General features: G+C 40.9%; 1 protein-coding gene across 1 annotated transcript in view; it reads left to right on the forward strand.

Moving 5' to 3' along the window:
- The first annotated feature begins 7,400 nt into the window (after positions 1-7,400).
- Positions 7,401-22,549, forward strand: part of MSH2 (mutS homolog 2) — an 82,194-nt gene continuing 67,045 nt past the window's right edge. Inside the window, exons 1-5 of the mRNA XM_061432274.1 lie at positions 7,401-7,709; positions 14,135-14,289; positions 18,121-18,399; positions 19,262-19,408; positions 22,153-22,302. Coding sequence (XP_061288258.1) covers positions 7,499-7,709; positions 14,135-14,289; positions 18,121-18,399; positions 19,262-19,408; positions 22,153-22,302 — 942 coding nt within the window. The 5' untranslated portion in view covers positions 7,401-7,498. The remainder of the gene's footprint in view (positions 7,710-14,134; positions 14,290-18,120; positions 18,400-19,261; positions 19,409-22,152; positions 22,303-22,549) is intronic.

Here is a 22,549-nt window from a genome sequence, read left to right on the forward strand (position 1 = left end):
CAGATTCTTTGATATTTGCATTTCTGTGAACTGCTGTGCATGTATATATTAATAAAAAGTGTGCCTTTTCCCCCATTAATCTGTCTAGCCTTTTCCCCCGTTAATCTATTGTTAGTTTAACACAAACTCACATTCTCCCAGTCACTGAACTTGAGAGTAAAGAGAAAGTTTTCCCTCCTCAATAAACACAACACATTCTGTAGATACAACATAATTTGTTATTTCCGATCATCCTAAAACATGCCCCCGCCTGCTAACAATTCCCACTAACCCTGAAGCTGCCGTTCCTATCTCTTTTCCTTTTTTTTATCAAGCTTCTTAAATAGAAATAGTACATTGTGTTTTCAAACCACAGAGTCTCTGTTGCCTATATCAACCAACCAAAGAACTTTCTGAAAAATAGACTTCTTCAGATTCTTTGCCTACATTTACATTGGGTTATGTATCTATTATTGAGATGTAAGATTTCTCTATATATTCTGGATACAAATCCTTTGTCATATATATAATTTCCAAATATTTTCTCAGAAGAAGATACAGAGCACATGAAAAGATGCTCAATATCATGTCATTAAGGAAATGAAAATCAAATCACAATAAGATACCATTCATACCCACTAGGATGGCTAGAATCAAAAAGACAGGAACAAGTGTGGTGAGGATGTGGTAAAGTTAGAACCCTTATACATTGCTGAAGAGAATGTAAAATGTTTCAGGCATTTTGGAAAACAGTTTTGCAATTCCTCAAGATGTTAAACATAGCAGGTTAAACATACGGGTTATAGTTTACCATGAGGACTGCAATTAAACATACATTAAAAGGTGTGATCCAGCAATCCCACTTCTAGGTATATATCCAATAGAAATAAAAACAGACATATGTTCACATAAGAACTTATAAACGAACATTCATAGCAGCATTATTTGTGATGGCCAAAGTGTGGAAACAATCCAAATGTCCACTGACTGATGAATAAATAGAAAAAATGTGGTGTAGTCATACAATGATATATTATTTGGTAATAAAAAGGAGTGACACATATGATGTGAATGAACTTCAAACATTATGCTTAGTGAAAGGAGCCAGTCACTAAACATCCTGTCTGTATGATTCCATTTACATGCAATGCCCAGAAAAGGTAAAATTATAGGGACAGAAAGTTGATCTGTGGTTGCCAGGAGCTAGGAAGGGGAATAGGGAGTGACTGCTAATTGGTGTGCAGTTCCTTTTTGGAGGGACAAAATATTCTAAAATTAGATTGTAATTATGGTTATGCCTGCCTGTGTGCTAAGTTGCTTCAGTTGTGTCCGACTCTTTGTGACCCTATGGACTATAGCCCATCCGGCTCCTCTGTCTATGGAGTTCTCCAGACAAGAATCCTGGAGTAGGCTGCCATGCCCTCCTCCAAGGGATCTTTCCTACCCAGGGATTGAACCTGCATTTCCTGTGTCTCCTGCATTGGCAGGCGGGTTCTTTACTACTAGCACCACCTGGGAAGTCCAGTTATGGTTATACAACCCTGTTAGTAAACCCCAAATCACTGAGCCACCAGGGCAGGGGTTCCCTGGTGGCTTGGATGATAAAGAATCTGCCTGCAATGCAGGAGACCCTGGTTCAATTCCTGGGTCAGGATGATCCCCTGGAGAAGGGAATGACGACCCACTCTAGTACTCTTGCCTTGAGAATTCCATGGACAGAGGAGCCTCAAGGGCTATAGTCCATGGAGTTGCAAAGAGTCGAACACAACTGAGTGACTAATACTTTCATTGAGTTATATACTTCAAATGAATTGTGCAGTATGTAAATTATGTTTTCATAAAGCTGTTTAAAAAAGAAAAAGATGTCTTACTCAGCTCCAAGGGCCCTTTTAAATCCTCCTTTCTCTGAAATTGCAGTGACATAGTTGACAGCACTTCACTTACTGTCTCTTTTTAATAATGGGATAATACAACCAAATTATAAAAATTTTAGAAACTAGAGTGGTGGCAAAATTGGTGTTGAATTTCTCATGGGCATACTATCATAGAAAACTGAACTGACAATAATTTACTTTTAAGATTAAATTAAACACATCAAAATTTACTCACATCAAAATAATTCACATCAAAACATTTCTCTGTTTTTGGTTGTTTAAAAATCTTATTACTTCTTTGAAGAGCCTCTTTGTTAGGTGTATGTGCTTTTTTGCCCAACACTTATTCTGATTATAAATAAGTAATAGTTATAAATTTGATAAATATGAGAAAAGTAAAAACCATTTGGGGGTAATGGTTTTATTGTGTATGTTAGTTGCTTAGTCATGTCTGACACTTTGTGACCCCATGGACTGTACCCTGCCGGCTCCTCTATCCATGGAATTTTCCAGGCAAAAATACTGGAGTAGGTTGCCATTTCCTTCTCCAGGGGATATTCTCAACCCAGGCATCAAATCCAGGTCTCCTGCATTACAGGCAGATTCTTTACCCTCTAAGCCACCAGTACTGCACCCTATCAAGCATATGATGTCTTCCAGTTATACTTTTGCAAAATCCCTCATCTGTTATTTTCAGAAACTAATAGTTTCCTAAGTGGGGCTAGAAATATATATAAAATTTCTGTAAGATGCACTATTTCACATAACTTTCAAAATTATCAACTTCCCTCACAGCTCAGATGGTAAAGAATCGGCCTGCAGTGCTGGAGACCCGGTTCAATTCCTGGGTCAGGAAGATCCCCTGGAGAAGGGAAAGGCTACTCACTCTAGTATTCTGGCCTGGAGAATTCCATGGACTGTATAACCCATGGGGTTGCAAAGAGTAGGACATCACTGAGCGACTTTCACTTTTCAAAATTATCATAAATATTTAATCTGTGCACATGGCTTTAAAGAAAAGATACTTTCACTTTTCAAAATTATCATAAATATTTAATCTGTGCACATGGCTTTAAAGAAAAGATACTGTTAAAACAACCTCTTAGAGAGTTTACTGGTGGCCTAATGGTTAGAACTCTGGGCTTTCACTGCCATGGCCTGGGGTTTAGTCCCTGGTCAGGTAACTGACGAAGAAGGCAATGGCACCCCACTCCGGTACTCTTGCCTGGAGAACGCCATGGATGGAGGAGCCTGGTGGGCTGCAGTCCATGGGGTCGATAAAAGTCCTACATGACTGAGCAACTTCACTTTCACTTTTCACTTTCATGCACTGGAGAAGGAAATGGCAACCCACTCCAGTGTTCTTGCCTGGAGAATCCCAGGGACGGGGGAGCCTGGTGGGCTACCGTCTATGGGGTCGCACAGAGTCGGACACGACTGAAGTGACTTAGCAGCAGCAGGTAACTGAAATCCCGAAAGCCACATGGCATGCCATAAAAAACCAAAAAACCCCAACAAACCAAAACGAAAAAAACACAACTTATTAGGCAAATTGATTACAAACACATTTCAATGTTTTACTTCAAGCTTGTCTCTAGGCAGGGTAATTTAAAGGTCCCTCTTCTTGCAGACATTTGGGAGGGAAAAAAGTCCTCTGGGTGATTGTTATTAGTCTGGATACAAAGAGTCTCTGAAATCATTACCTATCTTTAAAGTCTGGTGAAAGGTTATCATCCTCTGCCAAGGCTGATAGCCTTGTAGATGAATTTCTAGACTTTATGCCCATTAAAGTCAACCAGTAAGTAAGTAAGTGTCAGTCGCTCAGTCGTGCCCAATTCTTTGCGACCCCATGGACTGCAGCCCACCAGGCTCCTCTGTCCGTGAGATTTTCCAGGCAAAGATACTGGAATGGGTTGCTATTTCCTTCTCTAGGAGATCTTCCCAACCCAGGGATCGAACCCCAGTCTCCTGCACTGCAGGCAGATTCTTTACTGACTGAGCTACAAGGGAAGCCCTCAACTGATAAACAAATACCTAATTCAATGAATAAGTGAAAGACATAGTCTGGGTGGGGGGAAACGTGATGATAAACAGTATCAGATCAGATCAGTCGCTCAGTCGCGTCCGACTCTTTTCAACCCCATGAATCGCAGCACGCCAGGCCTCCCTGTACATCACCAACTCCTGGAGTTCACTCAGACTCACGTCCATTGAGTCAGTGATGCCATCCAGCCATCTCATCCTCTGTCGTCCCCTTCTCCTCCTGCCCCCAATCCCTCCCAGCATCAGAGTCTTTTCCAATGACTCAACTCTTTGCATGAGGTGGCCAAAGTACTGGAGTTTCAGCTTTAGCATCAGTCCTTCCAAAGAAATCCCAGGGCTGATCTCCTTCAGAATGGACTGGTTGGATCTCCTTGCAGTCCAAGGGACTCTCAAGAGCCTTCTCCAACACCACAGTTCAAAAGCATCAATTCTTCGGCACTCATCCTTCTTCACAGTCCAACTCTCACATCCATACATGACCACAGGAAAAACCATAGCCTTGACTAGACGAACCTTTGTTGGCAAAGTAATGTCTCTGCTTTTGAATATGCTGTCTAGGTTGGTCATAACTTTCCTTCCAAGGAGTAACCGTCTTTTAATTTCATGGCTGCAGTCACCATCTGTAGTGATTTTGGAGCCCAGAAAAAGTCTGACAGTTTCCACTGTTTCCCCATCTATTTCCCATGAAGTGATGGGACTGGATGCCATGATCTTCGTTTTCTGAATGTTGAGCTTTAAGCCAACTTTTTCACTCTCCACTTTCACTTTCATCAAGAGGCTTTTGAGTTCCTCTTCACTTTCTGCCATAAGGGTGGTGTCATCTGCACATCTGAGATTATTGATATTTCTTCGGCAATCTTGATTCCAGCTTGTGTTTTTCCAGCCCAGCGTTTCTCATGATGTACTCTGCATATAAGTTAAATAAACAGGGTGACAATATACAGCCTTGACGAACTCCTTTTCCTATTTGGAACCAGTCTGTTGTTCCATGTCCAGTTCTAACTGTTGCTTCTTGACCTGCATACAGATTTCTCAAGAGGCAGGTCAGGTGGTCTGGTATTCCCATCTCTTTCAGAATTTTCCACAGTTTATTGTGACCCACACAGTCAAAGGCTTTGGCATAGTCAATAAAGCAGAAATAGATGCTTTTCTGGAACTCTCTTGCTTTTTCCATGATCCAGCAGATGTTGGCAATTTGATCTCTGGTTCTTCTGCCTTTTCTAAAACCAGCTTGAAAACAGGAAGTTCACGGTTCACATATTGCTGAAGCCTGGCTTGGAGAATTTTGAGCATTACTTTACTAGCATGTGAGATGAGTATAAAGGCTTTTAAAAAAAACATAAAATATTTTCAAAGCTATTTCATTTAATCCTGACATCACCCTTGGTGTTATTATTATCGTGTTGCCTTCCTCTGCACTCACTATTTATAATGTGTATGGGGAAAGGGGAGAGATGGATGGCACTTAGGCTAAGGTTATCAAAAAGGAGTGGTTGTTGTGATACACAGTTCATTCATTTACAGACATTTCCTGTGTTCCTCATATGTGCCAGGCTCTCTGGCACACAGATAGTTAAACTTACAGACTCTGGAGCCTGAACTCTAGTTCAATCACTTACTATTAGTTCTGGATTTTGGGGTAAGCTACCTCACATTTCCTAGTTTCAGTTTCCTCATTGTAAAATAAGAATAACAATAGTTCTTAATGCTTAGAGTTGCAAAAATTAAAACGTAAAAATAAAAGTTAATAAAATGCTGATAACATTGGCCTTTATCATTAAATAAATAAAATACTCACCTGTGTTCTTTCCAAGTGTTTGGTAAGAGAAACAGATATTTCTAAAACAATGTAGCAAATATAATATGGGTATGAATATGAGTAAGGGAAAGATTGAAGGCAGGAGGAGAGGGGACGACAGATGAGATGGTTGGATGGCATCACCAACTGGATGGACATGAGTTTGAGCAAGCTCTGGGAGTTGGTGATGGACAGGGAAGCCTGGCGTGCTGCAGTCCATTGGGTCGCAGAGTCAGACACGACTGAGGGACTGAACTGAACTGATGAATAGGATGGTACTTCAGAAGATAACTCAACTAATTACACCTGGAGGGAATGGGCTTCTTTCAGGTCTGGGCACTGAAGAATGACCAGTAGTTTGCTACACAAAGGGCAGGGAAGGACCATTCCAGAGCAGAGGGACAAGTTTGGGTTAGGTATTGAAAGGTAAGGGGAAATTTATTACTGCAGCTGGAAGAGCTGGTGTGAAAGGAGGGAACACTAGTAGGAGATGTAGTCAGCAGTCTGATAGCTCAAACTTTCTCTACTTCTTAAACTATTTGAATTTTAACATTTAGGTCAGTGGTTTCTAAACCGAGCTGACTGTCAAGAATTTCCAGGGAGCTTTCTTAAAAGAGCCCAATAACCCACCTTCAGAAATTCCAACCCATTAGGTGGGGGTGGGGCCCAGGAACAACTTCGAAAAGCCCCTGGGGGTAATTATGCACCTTTGAAACAGGGTTTGGGACAGATTTCATGGGGGGAAGGGTGATCAAACAGGAGAGTGCAATACCTTGTGTTAGGCAGGTAACTGTGCAGGATGTATCCTGACCTTCCTTCAAGTCTTTGCTCAATAGTAAAAAAAAAAAAAAAAATTCCAACCCTCCCCACCCTGTCCTTTATACCTAAACACTTCTAACAGTTTATTTACTATAAGTTTGCTGCTGTTTTAGTTGCTAAATCGTGTGCAACTCTTTTACGACCCCGTGGATCCTCTGTCACTGGATTTCCCAAGCAAGAATATCGGAGTGGGTTTCCATTTCCTTGTCCAAGAGATCTTCCCCACCCACGGATCGAACCAACGTCTCCTACATCACCAGGCGGATTCTTTTACCACTGGGCCGCCAGGGAAGCCCTACTATGTTTACTTAGTATATTATCTGAATACATTCATTAGAATATAAGCTCAACAAAGACTGTGATTTTTCTCTTATCTTTACTAATCCTCAGATCCTATGTCTGGAGCATAGCAAGTTTTCTGTTTTTGAATGAATCAATCAATCAGGGAGTGAAGTCTTGGCTAGGATGGAGTTTGCTTAAAAAAGAAAACGGAGGCAGCTGGAAGGAGAGGGGCATAGGTTAAAAAAAATACTGTGATAGGAAGGCTAGTTTTTCCTTGCTTTCAAGTTTCTTTTTGATTTCACTCTCGTGCTTACGGGTACATAATAAACTCAAAACTAGCCGGAACCTCCCATCTGACCTCTTAATCTAGCTATTCCTCCACCTGGTGCCCACGCCTGTGCAGCCCAGAAAACCCGGAGACCTAACCCTTTCAACGATGGGCGTCTGCCAGGGTCGGCGCGCGACCTAGGCTCACGCATGCGCATTATACAGAGTCGCCAGCGTGCGCGGGAAGCTGGGCCGCGTCCGATTATGATTGGCTGTCGGGGCGCACTCCCACCCACAGAGTCGCAGTGCTGGATGTTGATTGGGTATCTCCGCAGAGGCCGGACGCGCTTGGGGGGCGAGGGAGGGGAGGCGGGAAACATCTTGGTGGGTGCGGGGTCGTGCAGTTCTCTCGGGCGGCTGGTGGAGAGGTTTCGAAATGGCGGTGCAGCCGAAGGACACCCTGCAGCTGGATAGCGCGGCCGAGGTCGGCTTTGTGCGCTTCTTCCAAGGCATGCCGGAGAAGCCGACCACCACAGTGCGCCTTTTTGACCGGGGTGACTTCTACACCGCGCACCGGGAGGACGCACTGCTGGCCGCCCGCGAAGTGTTCAAGACCCAGGGGGTGGTCAAGTATATGGGGCCGGCAGGTGAGGGCTGGGATGGCGCGGGCTCGGGTCGGGGGGAACCCCGCAGAGTGGCTCCTCTCAGGAAGTGGTAGGGTGTCGGGCCGGGAGGCCCGGGGGCGGGGACGCTGGTGTTTCGTGGGGGCACTGCGCGTGCTCCGGTCCCTGCCTGGCCCAGAGGGGCGCCACCCGCCCCCTGCCCTGCCTCCGCCCTAAGTCTGCCCCTCGGCAGTTGCCCCGGATCAGAACTAATAGCGATCGCTGTGTGCCTGGCTTCATGCGAGGCGTTTGAACACATTGTTCTATTTTTTTTTTTTTTTGCAGTCCGCGTGGGTGTCTGCTTCTCAGCCCCCGCCTTGGCGCTGTGGATCTCATCACAAACGCTGCCAATCCTCGTTATCACAAATGCCAGTCCAGGATTGAAATTTAGAATAGAAAGGATTTAGGGAGACCGTTTTATGTCACCAACGTGTTTTTACCTGTTGGCCGAACGTGATTTATATCGCTGTTCAGCGCAGGGACTTATAGTGACTACAGTTGCTAGGCAGTATTGGTGGTCGGGACCTTGAACTCTGGAGCCAGATTGCCTGGATTCAAGTCTTAGCCCCTCCTTTTACCAGCTGTGTGTCCTTGAGTTAGTCTTGGATGTCTGTGACTCCGCTCGGAATTCAGCGCCCTCAGTAACCCACCCCCATTTCTCTAGCATTATCTCTCCCTGGAAAGCTACTACAAACTTCTCACCCCCTTGTGAGTTAGATGTTCTAAACATCTTGTTTTATTTTAATCTTTTATCCCTGACTCTTTTGTGAATGAACATTCTAGGAGGAGTAAGGAGTTGCAGGCTTTAGACCTGCCTTTGCCATATGCAGATGGGATGTTACTGACGAAAGATGTTTAATTCAGCAGATAGACATTTATTGAATGCTACCTTTTCAGGCAGCGTTCTGGACACTGGGAGTACATAGATCAAGAGGCAGTATCGCCACCTTCACAGAGCTCCCTCTAGTGGATGTTTGTGTGCTTAGTCTCTGGATGTGCTAGGCTTTGTCGCTCAGTCCTGTTGAGGACTCTTTGCGACCCCATGGACTGAAGCCCGCCAATCTCCTCTGTCCATGGGGATTGTCCAGGCAAGAGTACTGGAGTGGGTTGCCATGCCCTCCCAGGGGATCTTCCCAATCCAGAGATCGAACCCGGGTCTTCCACATTGCAGGCGGATTCCTCTGAGCTCCCAGGGAAGCCCCATTTAGTGGAGAGCAAGGCAGAAATCTCATTCCAGTTGAAGACCTGTAGAAGATGCTGCAGAACACGTTACAGACGAGGCGGAGACAGGGTTGCCAAAGACTGTACCCGGCAGAAGAGGCATTACAAGAGAGGCTAAATTTCACTTGAGTCTTGAGAAACCCTGTACCTGTCAGCAGGAACTTTCCCTCTCCCCACAGTCCTCCGAAACACAGGCAGCCACAAATCTGCTTTCTCTCTCTCTAGAAACACTGGTATTGAGTGACTTCTCTCACTTAACATTTTCAAGTTTCATCTGTGTTATCAATCCTTCATTACTTTTTATTGCCAAATATTCCAGTTGTATGGATGTACCATACTTCATTTAATCCATTTGTTGATCCATATTTGGATTATTTTTTGAACCTATATTTTTAATGTCATCTGTATCCATTCTCTCCTTCCCTGTTGTGCCAGTGAAGAGAGGAGCCTTTTGCTGTGGTCTGGATCGCATCTCCTCTTCTCACAGATGGCATTCTGTTGATCATTTCTTCTCTTTGGTTCATTCTATTGGCATTTAGTCTTCATATCCTTTTGGCTGCTTTTCTCTGACTCTAAAACAACTAGTGATACATTATTATAATAAAGACCTGCTAGTTGGGTTAGTACCTAGCTTCAATTTATTGATGAGAAATCTGAGTCCTTAGAAAACAAAGTTCCTTATCCTTTGTCTCTTTTGCTGTCAGAACTCAGCTTAGAAGGCATCTCCTCCTGGAAACCTTTCTTGACTCCCATCTTAAGGCTGCCTGGTTAACTGCCCCTCTTAGGTGTTCCCTGCCTTAGGACCAGTCTCCTTACCAGTCTCTGCCTCTGAATCCCAGTCCCTGGTACAGTGCCCACACGTGAGTGAAAGTTGCTTAGTCATGTCCGACTCTTTGCGACCCCATGGACTGTACAGTCCATGGAATTCTCCAAGCCAGAATACTGGATTGGGTAGCCTTTCCTTTCTCCGGGGGATCTTCCCAACCCAGGGATTGAACCCAGGTCTCCCGCATTGCAGGCGGTAGCAGACACGTCATCAGCTGAATGAAGATGGGGCTTCCAAGTTATTCTTGAGGCGGAGAATCTTGTACCAAGCTGAGGTTTTTCTTCTGTCCCAGATGGAGGCTGGGTAGCTTTCTCTTCCAGCTCCCCTTCAGTTTTTCTTCCTGGTTTTCAGACTTAAAGCATACAGCCAAACTCTTCACCAGAAACATAGAGTAACCATACATCTGGTGCTTAAGACTTAAAATGCATTGCCACATCAGTGTGTCACTTGTTTGAGAGAAGTAGTATCTTTGGAGGATAACAGTATCTTTGGAGATGGTTTGACAACCTATCTGGAGATTAGTAGTGGAGGAAGTGTGAGAGGCCTTGGGGGGAGGGGGATCACCTCATTTGCCTCTTGACCCACCACTTTTAAGAAATCTCTGGGGACTTTCCTGGTGGTCCAGTGGTTAGAACTCTGTGCTTCCACTGCAGAGGACACAGGTTTGACCCCTGGTCAGGGAACTAAGATCCCTCATGCTGCTTGATAGACAGCCAAAATAAGGCAGTGCTGTTGTGAATGTGTTTTCCTGTTGAGTGTGTCTATAGAAAGACAGGATTGCTCTGCCTCTGCCCTTGGCCAGGCAGATAACTTTGATGTGCAAATAGATGTAATAATAGAGAGTGTTGGGGCTTGTGGATCTGAGAGTGCTTGTTCATGTGTGCTAAGCATTCAAATTCCGAATCAGTGCTGGCCAGACAAGCGTGCTGGCACATCCTACTAGGCTGATTTAAAGATTGTTTCGGAATTATGTGCCAGACCAGTGTTTTTTTCCCCTCTCTTCCCAGAATTGTTTTTGCTGAGTTGGACTTTATGTTTTGCCTTCTAAATTAAAGGATGATATAACAGTGTTTTGAAGCTCATTGCTCTATTTATTGAAAGTTGTTGACCGATAATTACAGTGGCGTTTATAAACATCTCTGGGAGAAATTCCTTTCTAATTTTGTATTGACTGTGGTTCAGTGCTTTCCAAGAGCAAATTTTATGATAATATTTCATCATATGAATAATATTCAGTGTAGTGTTAGTTGCTCAGTCATATCCCACTCTTTGCCACCCATGGACTGTAACCCACCAGGCTCCTCTGTCCATGGAATTCTTCAGGCAGGAATACTGGAGTGGTTACCCATTCCCTTCTCCAGGGGAATCTTCCTGACCCAGGCATCAAACCCATGTGTCCGGCTTTGCAGGCAGATTCTTTATCATCTGAGCCACCAGGGAAGTCCATAAATAATGTTTCTTATGTATTCAACTGGATGAGCCAATAGGTTGTCCAATAGTTCTGGTTTGCATTGGGACTAAGAGGGCTCCTGGGGTGCTGGGCTTTCAGTGCTGAAAGCTGGAGAGTCTTGGGCAAAGTGGGATGGGTGGGATAGGTGACTACCTAGTCACCCTATGTGCTAGGCAAAAACAGGAAATAGTTTAAATGGGGCCTACCATTCCACTGAAGTTCTGGTCCTGAGTGAGTCTTAATTGGGAGAAGTGAGACTTGCAGCCTGGGTAGACCTTATATCTCTCATATGCCTCCTGAGAATGTGAGTATAGGCTTTGCTGAAGGAGTAACATTCAGAGTAGATGTAATTTTCATGCAGCTTGCTTTCTACATGCAAGGTAAAGAAAGGTAGTCTATTCAAGTCTGTAAAAATGTGGCTGTGTTTTACTTGCTGAGTCGAAAACTGGCAACCTAAATAATGTTTTCTTAAAAGTTTGAATTAATTGCCTATATTGTAAAAATTGGGTGGTTTCATGAAAACATTCAGATTTTGAGCTTCTTTTGAAAATTCTGCGTAGTTGGAAACTGGGCAGGTTAGCAGTGGCTTGAGTCCAGTGGCTGCTCCCTCTGACCTAGTGAGTCCAGCTTTTCCTTTTACCTTGTGCTTTCCTCATTTTGTCACGGTTCCCACATTTGAAGTCATTTGTCATCTGTCCGTTGTGTTCTTCCTTTGGCTTTCTCTGCTCATTTGATAGCCACCTGGTCCCTGTACCTGGTCCTGGATGAGATCATAAGAAATGTTCTAGGGAATAACTTTAGAGAAGCAAGATTTGAGCCCGTTTTCAGGGTGTCTGTGACAGCGGGGGTGCTTGTCCACTGCTTATGTAACTAGTAAAATGATATTGAAAGTATCAGCTGTGTCTTGCGCTGTACAAAATAATTGTATTTTGTCATTTAATTAATTTGTATTTGTATTTAATATTTGTGCTTGATACAATCTATTGTTAAATTTAGATTAAGTCTCTCATAAGATCCAGACTTGTCAGAATAATCTGCATGTATATTCTGTAGTTTTATTTTTGAAATTTATTTGACTGCACTGGGTTTTAATGGTGATTTTTATTGTAGCATGTGGGATCTAATCACCTGACCAGGGAGTGAACCTGGGCCCCCTGCATTGGAAACATGGAGTTTTAGCCACTGGACCACCAGGGAAGTCCCTACAAGTATATTCTGAATTACCTTTAAGTGAATAATTGGTATTAACTGTTTTATTTGAAAATTGAGTTATAATTCCATTTGATAGTGCGGGTGATTTTATTTATTTTGTAAAGACATTGTTATTTATGAATCAAAACTAAAATGAGACCCTGTAGTCTAAGACTATACATCTAAGACTATTAGGTAATATGTGGCTCAGCTGGTAAAGAATCCTCCTGCAATGTGGGAGACCTGGGTTCGATCCCTGGGTTGGCAATATCCCCTGGAGAAGGGAACAGCTATCCACTCCAGTATTCCGGCCTGGAGAATTCCATGGACATACAGTCCACGGGGTCGCAAAGAGTCAGATAGGACTGAGCGATTTTCACTTTCACTTCACTTTGGCACTGTTGATATTTTTGACCAAAGAGTTAATCTGTTGCTGTGAGGGGCTAGCCTGTGCATGGTTAACAGCATCCCCTCCTCTCCCTACTAGATTCCATTATTACTCCCTTGCCCCAGTTGTGACAACTTAGATGCCCCCAGACAGAGATAGTGTCCACTAGGGGAGCAAGATCTTCCCCAGTTGAGAACGGGTGATGTGAGATGAGGACCAGTAAGTTTTAAAACTCTGTTGACTGGATAGTGAAAATAAATGGCATTAATACTTTACAGATGGTGGTGTTAATTGGTACAGCCAACCAAGGGGGATAGTCTGGCAATATTTATAAAAATCGCACATATCATCCTTTGAAAAAAATCCAGTTTTAGGACTTTATCTCACAGTTACACTCTAATGTTTAGAGAATGAAACACATGCAAGATTATTCATGTAACCTGTTGTAATAACAAAAATTGGAAAAACCTATATGTCCATCACTAAGAGATTAATTATAGAACTTCCTGAGGGTCACTGAAACGTTGCAGCTGTAACAGAAAGAATCTGATTATGTACTGGTGGAACAATCTTTTAGACTACCATATCAAAGTTTAAAAAAAAAGAGAACAGTATGTATAGTGTGGAGTTATAGAAAAGAAAAAAAGGCAGTGCTTTATATTTGCCTGTGTGTGCGTGCGTTTGGAAATACATTCTATGAACTGGTAACACTGGGGTGGTAAACGGAATGTGTAGGGGACAGTGGTGAATTGATGTACCTTTTGAACCTTCAATTTTTGAACTACGTTACCAGAACATTTTATCATAATTAGTAATTTATTTTATGGACCTTCTGAAAAAATTATATAAATACTATTGTATTATTATTATATATATAACTATTGTAATAGTTGTTATATAAGACTTTTATCCAAACTTGTTAAAAACAGATGATGAAAAAAGTAGCATCAGCTGTATATATATTTATTCATTTTTTTAATCTTAATTTCTTATTTTGATATGTTAGTTAGTTAGTTCAGTCGCTCAGTCGTGTCTGACTCTTTGCGACCCCATGAATCTCAGCACGCCAGGCATCCCTGTCCATCACCAACTCCCGGAGTTCACTCAGACTCACGTGCATCGAGTCAGTGATGCCATCCAGCCATCTGGCTGTATTTATCCACTGTATTATACCCTTCATCTACTAGAATCCCTGGGACATGAAATAGGTTTATTGAGTGAATGAATTACTGGGAAAACAACATAGCTTGGAGGGAGGCATTGTGTTAGGTCTTGAACGCTTATGACTTTAAATCGTGAAATCTGTAACCTGTATTTTTAATATTTTTCTTTAGGAGCAAAGACTCTGGAGAGTGTTGTGCTTAGCAAAATGAATTTTGAGTCTTTTGTAAAAGATCTTCTTCTAGTTCGTCAGTACAGAGTTGAAGTTTATAAGAACAGAGCTGGAAATAAGGCCTCCAAGGAGAATGATTGGTATTTGGCATTTAAGGTAATTATCTTCCTTTTAAATTTAGTTGTGTTTTTAAGAATAGAAAAAAATTAAATTGAATTCTCTGTTGCTTTAATATTTTAGCCAGGTTGTGATAGTAAAATCCTTTGAGAGACTTTAATATTCTTTAGCATGTGGTTTTTAAAATCACAGTTTAATAGCAATTCAGAAATTCAGTAAATCTTTATGAGTATGAGTACTCTGAGCTTTGTCACTGTCACTGAAACCCAAGTAATTAATAGCTTTTACGTAAAGTTGAATGCCAGCATTAAAGGAAATTTGATTTTTACTGTTTTTGAAGTAATATCACACAATTAGCATGTTCTGGGAAACTCATTTATATACATTTGTAATGTATTTGCTCTTTGTGTATTCCTTTCTCTTTCATTTGACTGTAATTTTTAAAAGTCTGGACCTTTGTTTAATGCTGATCACATTCCTAGGTGTGTCCAGAAGGGCTTGTTGATGTGCTTCTAATGCCTTCATGGAGATGATTGTGCTAGCTTGTTTTACTTGAAGACTGTATTTTTAGTCTGTAAAGTCATGTTTTTGTTCACACACAGTACATTCTCTTGTAGCTCAGTCAGTAAAGGATCTGCCTGCAATGCAGGAGACCCTGGTTCAGTTCCTGGGTCAGGAACATCCCCTGAAGAAGGAAATGGCAACCCACTCCAGTATTCTTGCCTGGAGAATTCCATGGACAGAGGAGGCGTTCGGGCTACAGTCCATGAGGTTGGAAGAGTAGGACACAACTTAGTGACTAAACCAATACATGCACATAAATACGGGATAAAGGTTAAAATGTTGGGGAGTTGAGATTTATCCTTGCAAAGGAATAAACGTGGTAAGCGAGGGACAATGCTCTGGGCTTGTAGTTGGTGCATCTCATTTCTTTTCTCCTCTGGGTGATCTTGGCAGATTTCCCAGCCTTCTCCAGTATCTGTTTCTTTATAAACATAAAATGAGAAGGTTTTCAAGATGTTTTCTGACCTGAAAGGCCTATGAAAGTTTTTGTGTGTGCAATATTTAAACATGTGATGTTGGTGCTGCCCCAAGAATAATACTCTTCAATATCCCTTCCATGTTGCCTCCCACCACCACACCCCCCCACCTTTGAAAATGTAGACATTTCCTGAAGATTACATCTGAGAGAATTTAGCATCCTGTGTTACGGAGTTTCCTCAGAATTTTCAGTGATACTTTACTGAGAAAAGTGGAACTGAGAGTATTATCCTCAATGGCTCAGCAGTAAAGAATCTGCTGCCAATGCGGGAGAATCGGGTTTGATCCCTGGGTCAGGAAGGTCCCCTGGAGGAGGAAATTGCAACCTAGTCCAGTATTCTTGCCTGGAAAATCCCATGGATGAGGAGCCTGGTGGGCTAGAGTCCATAGTGTCACCAAGAGTTGAGCATGACTGAGCATGGGTGTGCACACACACACACGTTATGATGGAGTTTCCTTAGAATTTTCATTGCTGCTTTACTGAGAAAAGTGGGACTTAAAAGTATTATCCTACATCTTGAAAGATTTTAATAGAAAATTGAGGGTACCAAAACATGATGTTTTTCTATCTCACTCTACACAGAGCTCAGTTAGTAACAACACCAAAATGTGGAATCATGAATTTAGGTGATTAACTGTTTTATCAGCTCCTCACACCTCACTCCTTTGTGTCATCAGAATCCTTTTAGATGAATTGTTTTAACTCCTAGCTTTTAGATCGGGGGGGAAAAACATTAAGTGTGTATCTTGATCAGGTTAAAATGTAGTATCTTCATTCTGACATTTTAAGAAGTTCAGATTTACAAGCTGCTAAAGTTGATATATCTTAATTTTTAGCTTACTGATTCTGTTGTAAAGTATTAGTGATATTTAGGGTAGTTGACTTCTATGACTTTTTTTTTTTTTGACTTTTGGACACACCAAGTGGCATGTGGGACCTTATTTCCCTGACTAGGGATCAGACCGGTGTCATCCGCAGTGGAAGCTTGGAGTCTTAACCACTGGATCATCAGGGAAGTTCCTGTGAATGACTTTTTTTCCCGTGTCCTCAGTAGTATGTTCAGAGCAGGAAGGGACCTTAGTACCATCTAGTTCAGGGATTACCAGTCTTACCATTTTCAAGGACTGTCAAAAACTCAACTTTATTAGCTATTGATTCACTTTTGAAGGTTTTTTTAAAGATATGCTTCATAACCTGTGTGTAAATCTGAAGTATGTATGTGAAAATATGGTGTTTACGATTGTGCTTTTAAACGTAAATCAGTGCTTTTTAATTTGAGTATCAGATAACAGTTTTCCATAACATTTTCTTTTGGGGGGCTGAGCTGTGAGACATTCCCCACTCCAGTACTCTTGCCTGGAAAATCCCATGGATGGAGGAGCCTGGCAGGCTGCAGTCCATGGGGTCCCTAAGAGTCGGACACAACCGAGCGACTTCACTTTCACTTTTTCACTTTCATGCATTGGAGAGGGAAATGGCAACCCACTCCAGTGTTCTTGCTTGGAGAATCCCAGGGACGGTGGAGCCTGGTGGGCTGACGTCTATGGGGTCACACAGAGTCGGACACGACTGAAGTGACTTAGCAGCAGCAGTAACAGTGAGACATTCAGGATCCCTAGCTAGGGATTGAACCCAAGCCCTCTGTGGTGGAAGCTCAAAGTCTTAACCACTGGACTACTGGGGAAGTCCCTCCATTTCATTTTTGATCCAGATTTTAATCGATTCATACAGAGTTACAGTATATTCAGAACCATATTGTGAAAAGATACTGTTATGATGCTAAAGACATCCAAGAACTATTGATGCCTATGGGTTGCCTAAGTTTGGCTGTCACTGCTCATTTGTACTATTTCTAACTATGTCAGTTTTCATACTGTGGTCCGTCAGTTGCCCCAGAAATGCCTCATGTTAACAGGCAGCTGTCAGCTTCTGATCATGTTGAACTGCTGTAACCCACCGAATTGACACAAGTAGAGCCAAAAGCAAAGAAAAAAGCCCTTTAGTTGCCTTGTATATTCTTAAAGAGATTTCTCATCTTTTTGAAATATTGAAAATAGGTCAAAGACCCTTTATTTGGAAATCATTGATCTAGAACAATATGCGTTTTACAAATATATTGATATAGAGACATGAGTATCCAAGGTTAGTATTTAAGCTAATAATGCGATATGTGATATAACTACTCAGTGAAAATTCTAATACGTGTAACCAATAGGTAGTTTGGCAGACTGTAGAAATGTAAGCATACCATTGAGAGGGTTATCCCTTTGGGTTCCTTGATGAATGAGTGAGTGTAAACCTAGCTGCCACATTTCAAACTGAAAAGCACTTTTTTTTTTTTGAAAATCACTTTTGATACTGCTGTTTTGAGATTTGCCCAAGTGTTCTTATGGAAAATTAGGGAGGATACTTTATAGAAAGTATGGTAATATTAATTGGAATACATGGTTATAAGTATTTTTTTGTTTGGTAAGAAAATGTTAATAAAATTCATCTAGGTTGGGTAATTTTTGTTTGCTGCTGCTGCTAAATCACTTCAGTCATGTCCGACTCTGTTCGACCCCATAGACGACAGCCCACCAGGCTCCCCCGTCCCTGGGATTCTCCAGGCAAAAACACTGGAGTAGGTTGCCATTTTCCTTCTCCAGTGCATGAAAGTGAAAGTGAAGTTGCTCAGTCGTGTCCGACTCTTAGCGACCCCATGGACTGCAGCCCACCAGGCTCCTCCATCCATGGGATTTTACAGGCAAGGGTACTGGAGTGGGGAGCTAGTGAAATATTAAAGTACATTGAACAGTTTCTTAAAATTTCTCTTTATTTTTGCTTAGGCCTCTCCAGGTAATCTTTCTCAGTTTGAAGATATTCTCTTTGGTAACAACGATATGTCTGCTTCCATTGGTGTTGTGGGTGTTAAAATGTCTACAGTCGATGGTCAAAGACAGGTCGGAGTTGGGTATGTTGACTCCACACAGAGGAAGCTGGGACTGTGTGAGTTCCCTGATAATGATCAGTTCTCCAATCTGGAGGCTCTCCTGATTCAGATTGGACCAAAGGAGTGTGTTATGCCAGGAGGGGAGACTGCTGGAGACATGGGAAAACTGAGGCAGGTAAGGGAATGGAGTCTATGATAGAGAATCCAAGGCTGGGAATGCCTCTAAAGTAACATGATACTGTTTTATTTAAGAAAAATTTAAAAGTCAGAACCCTTTCAATATATTTTGACAGAAACTTTGTATCTTTATTAGGACTTTCCAGCTCTTCCTTAAGACTTGTTCTCCCTCAGATCATTTCCCCCTCCCCCCTTCCTCTCTTTCCTTCTGAACTGAATGTCATCTTAAAGGGATCACAGTTAATAAAAGAAGTGCTTTCACAGTTGAGGGATGCAGGGTCGGGAAGAGGTGATGTAGGGCCTTTAAAAATAAAAAACTATGCCCATATTTAGCATGGATGTAACAAATAAGATCCAGTTCTTCAGGATTATTTATTTCTTAATAGTTTGAGTAGAACTTTAGCCTCTTTTATTTTTCTGATTCTTCTATTTTAGCAAAGTTCTGATTTTGTTGTTTGTATACATATCTGGTTTATTATTTTAGATTTTTAAGGATTCTTTTCTTCTTGTGAGCCTCAAATACGATAAGAACTACTTGAGAGTTAGCAAATCTGTGATGGGCATTTTTAGCATAAATAGTATCTAGGCAACTTTCCCCGAGTATCATTCTGTTGATAGTTTTTACTACTGAGACTATTTTTTGAAAGCTTCATGTAAGCCTAATTTTGGATTTCCACGAAAATTTTATTTATATATTTTTAAAATACATGTTACCAACATTTTCTTCATGTATTGTTGTGTAACAATATAATGTGGGTTAATAAGCTGTTTGTTAAACTGTTGTTACTTTATATTTGTCAGCGGCACAACTTTCTGTATTGCTGTTCTCCTCGTAATTTAAAATATTTCCTGTAAAACAGGTTATTCAGAGAGGAGGAATTTTGATCACAGAAAGAAAAAGAGCTGACTTTTCCACAAAAGATATTTATCAAGACCTCAACCGGTTGTTGAAAGGCAAGAAGGGAGAACAGGTGAATAGTGCTGTGTTGCCAGAAATGGAGAACCAGGTACGTGGGTTACAAATGTGAATTTACCCCTGAATAGTGATGTTTACAAGGCTGCTTCTGTCATCTATATTTCAAAGACTAAAATGGATCACTGATTTTTAAGCTTATTTTAATCTGTGGTGAAGTTTGTGAAAATGACTAGAAAAATTCAAACATAATCTTAAATATAACTTCATTATGTTTACACAACATATATCCGTGGGGTGAGGAAGAGATTGTTGTCTTACTGGTTTCACCAGAAAGAGCCTGATTACTGTCAGCTAAGTAGGTGAGATAGTCACGTAGGTATGTTGGTGAGATAGTTGGTACTATTAAAGTTTTATAATATAGGATCTGTGAGGTTTTTAATAAATTACTTCAGCTTCATTATGTCTTAAAGGATTGTTGCGGAGATTAGAAAGTAATAAGGATGGAAATAGTCACAGTGCATAGTAATTGCAAAATAAATGTTACATTTAAACAGTTTGGCTCAAAAATTGGCACTGCTTGTGTTCAGTGTTAGATATGAACATGCACACAATGGTTGGAGTTTATTTTCAATTTTTCAAATCTTTGAAGAAAGTATGGTTTGGGAGTTATATTTTTATGTAAAACATTAGAAACCTTTTTGAATGGTTATTTCAAATGGTTATGTCAGTGGATCACTGACAAGTAAAATAGAAATTTGTATATTTAAATAAGAGCAAGTTATAGCTGCTTATAATTTTCAAAATTGACTTCAAACCAGAATAAACTGAGACTATTATTATATCATGATTTTACAGTGATTACTTATCACATAATAGTTTGATCCTTATAAACTAAGTGTATCTGTTTTACTTTCTTTGTGTGACAGAATGAAAAGCCATTGTGTATGAGTAATAATCCCAGTACAGACATTCCCTGACTTATGGTTCAACTGTCGATTTTTTTTTTTTAACTTTACAATGCTGCAAAAGTTATATTTATTCAGTAGAAACCATACTTTGAATTTTGGCTTTTTCCTGGACTAGCAATATGTGGTGCAGCTTTCTTGTGCTGCTGGGCAGAGAGCAGCAGCTCTGTCAGCTGTGGGATCACAGGGTTTAATAGCTGATACACTTACAACCATGCTGTACCCATAGAACCATTCTATTTTTTGCTTTCAGTACAGTGTTCAATAAATTTTGAGTTATTAAACTATATTATAAAGTAGGCTTTGTGCTAGATGATTTTGCCCAACTATAGGCTAATGTCGGAGAAGGCAATGGCACCCCACTCCAGTACTCTTGCTTGGAAACTCCCATGGACGGAGGAGCCTGGTAGGCTGCAGTCCACGGGGTCGCTAAGAGTCGGACACGACTGAGCGACTTCACTTTCACTTTTCACTTTCATGCATTGGAGAAGGAAATGGCAACCCACTCCAGTGTTCTTGCTTGGAGAATCCCAGGGACGGGGGAGCCTGGTGGGCTGCTGTCTATGGGGTTGCACAGAGTCAGACACGACTGAAGTGACTTAGCATAGGCTAATGTGTTCTGAGCACATTTAAGGCAGATGAGGCTAAGCTATGATGTTCAGTAGGTTAACGATATTAAATGCATTTTCTATTTATGATAGGCTTATTGGCATGTAACCTCGTAAGTCAAGGAAAAGCTGTATTAGAGAAAATTACTGTAGTGTTGAAAATTGGAAGATGCTACTGAGGGCTTCCCAGGTGGCTCAGTGGTAAAGAATCCACTTGCTAATGCCGGAGACTCAGGTTTGATCCCTGGGTGGGAAGAGCCCCTGGAGGAGGACTCGGGCAACCCACTCCAGTATTCTTGCCAGGATATTTCCATGGCCAGAGGAGCCTGGTGAGCTACAGTCTGTGGGGTTGCAAAGAGTCAGACATGACTAAGCAACTGACCATGCACACAAGCATCTTAGAGCTACTAAAAATTGTTACCATCTGTCCCTGACGGTGACGTAACAGGAGATTCTTATATATTTGGCAGAGGCAGATAGATGACTGTGTTATCAATTATGAAACATACGCACCTTCACAATGAATTTGGTACCAAATAATAAGTAGAATTTTCATTGGGCTATCAGTTTAATGTCCTTAGCTTCTTTATGTTATTATGTTATAGTAGTAATATAGACAGTTATTTCTTATTTAAATATATATACAAGGAAGTATATGTATCATAAGTGTATAACTAAATTTTTATGAATTATAAATACCCACATAACCAGCACCCATGAAACAGAATAGTACCGGGATCATAAGACCCTCTTTATGTTTTGTTCCGCTTGTTAACCTCCATTAGTACCTCTGACAGTATGAATTAGTTTGGTCTATTTTTGTAGTTAATATGAATGGACTCATAAAGATCGTGCTCTTGTGATTTCCTTTATTCAGTGTCATGTTTGTGAGATAATCTGTACTGTGACCTGTTGTAGTGGATTGTTTGTGCTTATATCTATTGTTGGATGTGGTTGTTGTATGTAGTATTCCGCAGTGTGAACATGCCAGGCTTTACCCTTTTTTCTCTTGGACAATAGCATAATTTCTCCTTTTGGCTATTATAAATAGTGTTGCTATTACAGTTAGTTTTCACTTCCTGAAAATCATTTTCTAGTCTAAGGTTTATTTAAACTTTGTCTGATTTTCTTGGTTTGAATTGGGAAAAAAATACCAGGAAAAATGATGTTTGAAATTTATTTTCATATTACCATTTGTTTTTTTAAAAAAATCTCTAGAATTCTAGTGATAGCCATCTTTTCTTTTAAATTCTTAATCTTAGGTTGCAGTTTCTTCCTTGTCTGCAGTAATCAAATTTTTAGAACTCTTATCAGATGACTCAAACTTTGGACAGTTTGAACTGACTACTTTTGACTTCAGCCAGTACATGAAATTGGATATTGCAGCAGTGAGAGCCCTTAACCTTTTCCAGGTAAAAAAAAATACATCAGTTTAAAATATTTGCTTTTATATATAGAATATAAGACTTTTATTTTTTATTTTATATATATTTTTTTGAATATAAGACTTTTAATAAGGAGCTTAAATATTTTGAAATATTATACTTAAGTAGTTTTGAATTACTGTATTTTTCTAATTGCAAACTATATAAATATAATTTGTCCTGACTTTATCAGTAAATTGTGTATTAACAGCAGTTTTTAAAAATTATATTTTAA

The sequence above is a fragment of the Bos javanicus genome, chromosome 11, assembly GCF_032452875.1.
Source record: "Bos javanicus breed banteng chromosome 11, ARS-OSU_banteng_1.0, whole genome shotgun sequence".
In the NCBI taxonomy this organism is placed as follows: Eukaryota; Metazoa; Chordata; class Mammalia; order Artiodactyla; family Bovidae; genus Bos; species Bos javanicus.